Genomic DNA, 3,030 nt, shown 5'->3' with positions numbered 1-3,030 from the left:
ATTCAAGGTCACTAAATCAACTGTTGGACATCAAGGATTACCTGTAAAAGGTTTATAAAGACAGGTAATCATTGGGGCAGTAATTACAGTTGTACTTATTTACAGCTAACATAAAATGTGTGACATTTATTTGGTCTTCCTGTCCCAAGTTAATATAAAGTAAAACATTCCCTTAAAGAGCAAGATATTCAATATTATTCTCTTCCTGTATTGCCTCATAACCAGAGGTGGCTTCCTACCAGTGTTCCCAGGTGCAGTAATCCACTAGTGGCCCACCGATTGCACAATTTGCATGTGACAGCTCCGGTGCTGTCTTTCCCGGTCCGTGCATGGTGCCATTTTTTAAAAATAATTTCCACTTATTTTTTGCTTCTGTGTATACGCAAAAGCAAATTCTCCTGAGAGGACATGCATGTGTGAACACACAAATTATTGCAATGTACACACAGCACACTAGTATGGACAAAAGAGGACCTCACCAATGCTATTGCTAGCTCTGGATTCTATGTTCTAGATTTACAATATAAAAATAATACTAATTTAACTTGATCATGAATCAGGGCTTGATAAATGATCTGCTCTTTCAAAATATTTTACGTTGGTCAGAAGTTAATCTCTTCCTATTTTTTCTTTCCAACCAATTTTATAGGACTCTCTCTCTCTCTCTCTCTCTCTCTCTCTCTCTCTCTCTCTCTCTCTCTCTCTCTCTCTCTCTCTGTGTGTGTGTCTGTGTATGTGTGTCTGTGTATGTGTGTCTGTGTGTGTGAGAGAGATTTGATCAAAATTAATAATAAATGTAATTCTATTCCAACCTGTTGTCACTGTTTTTCATTTTTCAGAATCATATGTGATCAGTTATGGATTAAGAAAAAAGATCAAGATTATTTAGTTCCAACTTTCTTATCATTTTCTTTTCACAGTAAAGTGTAGAGCCAGTAAAAATAAAACAAAATAAAATGAGGAGCTTTTTCTAATTAGCTATGATGGACTCTAGGGAATGGAAGAAGTCTCTCATATTCCAAAGCCGACTTGATGAAATTTGCTTAATTGGTAGGAAATCCTTTAAATTCCTCATTGATTAGAAAAGGCTGGATACAATAGCATGCAAGCTTTTTTATTTTAAAGAATAATAATGCTTAGTGAACAAAATGGTGAATTTCTTCATGAAACATTGGAATGAAAAATACTGCTGAATGGAATTTATTGGGAAGTAAGTCCATTGTTTACCATCTTCTTTTTATCCTTCTTGCTCCCATGCTCTTAATCTGAGCACTTATCCATCCATCGTTTGCCTTTTTCCCTTCCAAATGCCCATTCTATTTCTGAATCTGTCAAATTCCAAAATCAACCCACTATAATGTTCATTTATATAGAAACTATAGCAAATCGCCATAATGTAAGAGTGCTGAACAATGCAGAAAGATATTGCTGTTGTTACATTATCATCCCCTATGATGGTTCCACATACTAGATTCATGCCTCAAGATGGAATTCCATGACTGGTATAAGAAATGAAGCTGATATTTGATACACTACATAATCAGTTGCATAATTACATAATTTATCTATCCTATATATAGGGTGTTTTTTTTTAAAAAAAAATCAATTCAAATGGAAATATATTAACAATTCTCCCTTTACTTCTAGGTTCTCCTATCTTTGGCCAGAAATGAATAATGATACTATGATGTTTTTTCTCTTGGAATTTTCAAATATATGGGAACTACAGCTTCTGTATGCAATGATACTTTTGTTCATATATTTAATTACATTAGCAGGAAACGTACTCATTATTTCTGCAGTTGTTTTAAACTCCTGTCTTCATATCCCCATGTACTTCTTTCTGATAAATTTAGCCTTTCAGGACATTGGTTCTGTTTCAGTCATTGTCCCCAAAGCTGTTTTCAATTCAGTTATGAACATAAATAGTATTTCTTATCCTGAATGTATAACCCAAGTGTTTTTGTTTGTATTCTTTGTAGACTCTGATATTTCTCTTCTTACTGTCATGGCATATGATCGATATGTTGCCATTTGCAATCCTTTACGATATGAGATGATAATGAATAGAAAGGTTTGTACCAAAATAGTTAGTAGTGTCTGGATTGTTAGCTTTCTTAATGCTGTATTAAACACTATGGGAACTTTCATTGCTCCTTTTTGCTCTAATATTATCAATCAGTTTTACTGTGAAATCCCATCTTTACTTCAACTTGCCTGCTCAGATTTCTATGCAATTGAAACTGGAATTGTAATATTTATTTTTACAATAACATTTGGTTGTTTTGCTTTTATCATTGTTACTTATATACAGATCTTTACCGTTGTTTCAAAACTCTCTTCTGATCAGGGAAGAAAAAAGGCCTTCTCTACTTGTTTCCCTCACCTTACAGTTTTTTCTTTATTTTTATTTACAGCCTCACTTGCTTATCTGAGGCCTCAGTCTGACAATCCATCAAACACTGATATCATTGTTACAATAATATACTGCATTATTCCACCTATGTTGAATCCAGTAATTTATAGCATAAGAAACAAGGATATTAAGGTTGCTCTATCAAGAATTCTGGTGAAAAGACATGTATGATGTAATTACAAATATTGAATATGAATTTTATGGTTAATATTAATTCCCACTTTCTTTTTCATATACTTTATCACATACTTTTCACACTCTTTTTCACATATTTTTATACTTTTTTGTTTTATATTAAAAAGCTTATTTTAGATATTTTGACTCCTGGACTCAAGATGTTTAGCTTGCAAGCAAGCTTTATTGCTTGTGTTTTAAATGGAAAATACAGTATATATTAGAAATTTTGATTTTATTTGTTTTATTTATTTATTAATTTTATTATTTAGATTTGTATGCCGCCCCTCTCCGCAGACTCGGGGCGGCTCACAGCAAGATACAGGAAATCATGACAAATCCAAATAAATTTAAAATATTTAAAAATATTTTAAAAGAACTCCATTTACTAACAAACACACACACAAACATACCATGCATAAATTGAACATGCCCGGGGG

General features: G+C 32.7%; 1 protein-coding gene across 1 annotated transcript; it reads left to right on the top strand.

Annotated features, from left to right (window-relative positions):
* The first annotated feature begins 1,663 nt into the window (after positions 1–1,663).
* LOC139154016 (olfactory receptor 14C36-like) lies at positions 1,664–2,587 on the top strand. Its single transcript, XM_070728444.1, has one exon. The coding sequence runs from the start codon at positions 1,670–1,672 to the stop codon at positions 2,585–2,587; it is 918 nt and encodes a 305-aa protein (XP_070584545.1). The 5' UTR covers positions 1,664–1,669.
* Positions 2,588–3,030: the final 443 nt, after the last annotated feature.

Source organism: Erythrolamprus reginae, chromosome Z, assembly GCF_031021105.1.
Source record: "Erythrolamprus reginae isolate rEryReg1 chromosome Z, rEryReg1.hap1, whole genome shotgun sequence".
NCBI classification, from domain to species: Eukaryota; Metazoa; Chordata; class Lepidosauria; order Squamata; family Dipsadidae; genus Erythrolamprus; species Erythrolamprus reginae.
This window is presented reverse-complemented; position numbering and strand designations above follow the sequence as displayed.

Coding starts and splice junctions, on each gene's coding strand:
- LOC139154016 (XM_070728444.1), top strand. CDS start 1,670: ATGAATAATGATACTATGATGTTTTTTCTCTTGGAATTTTCAAATATA.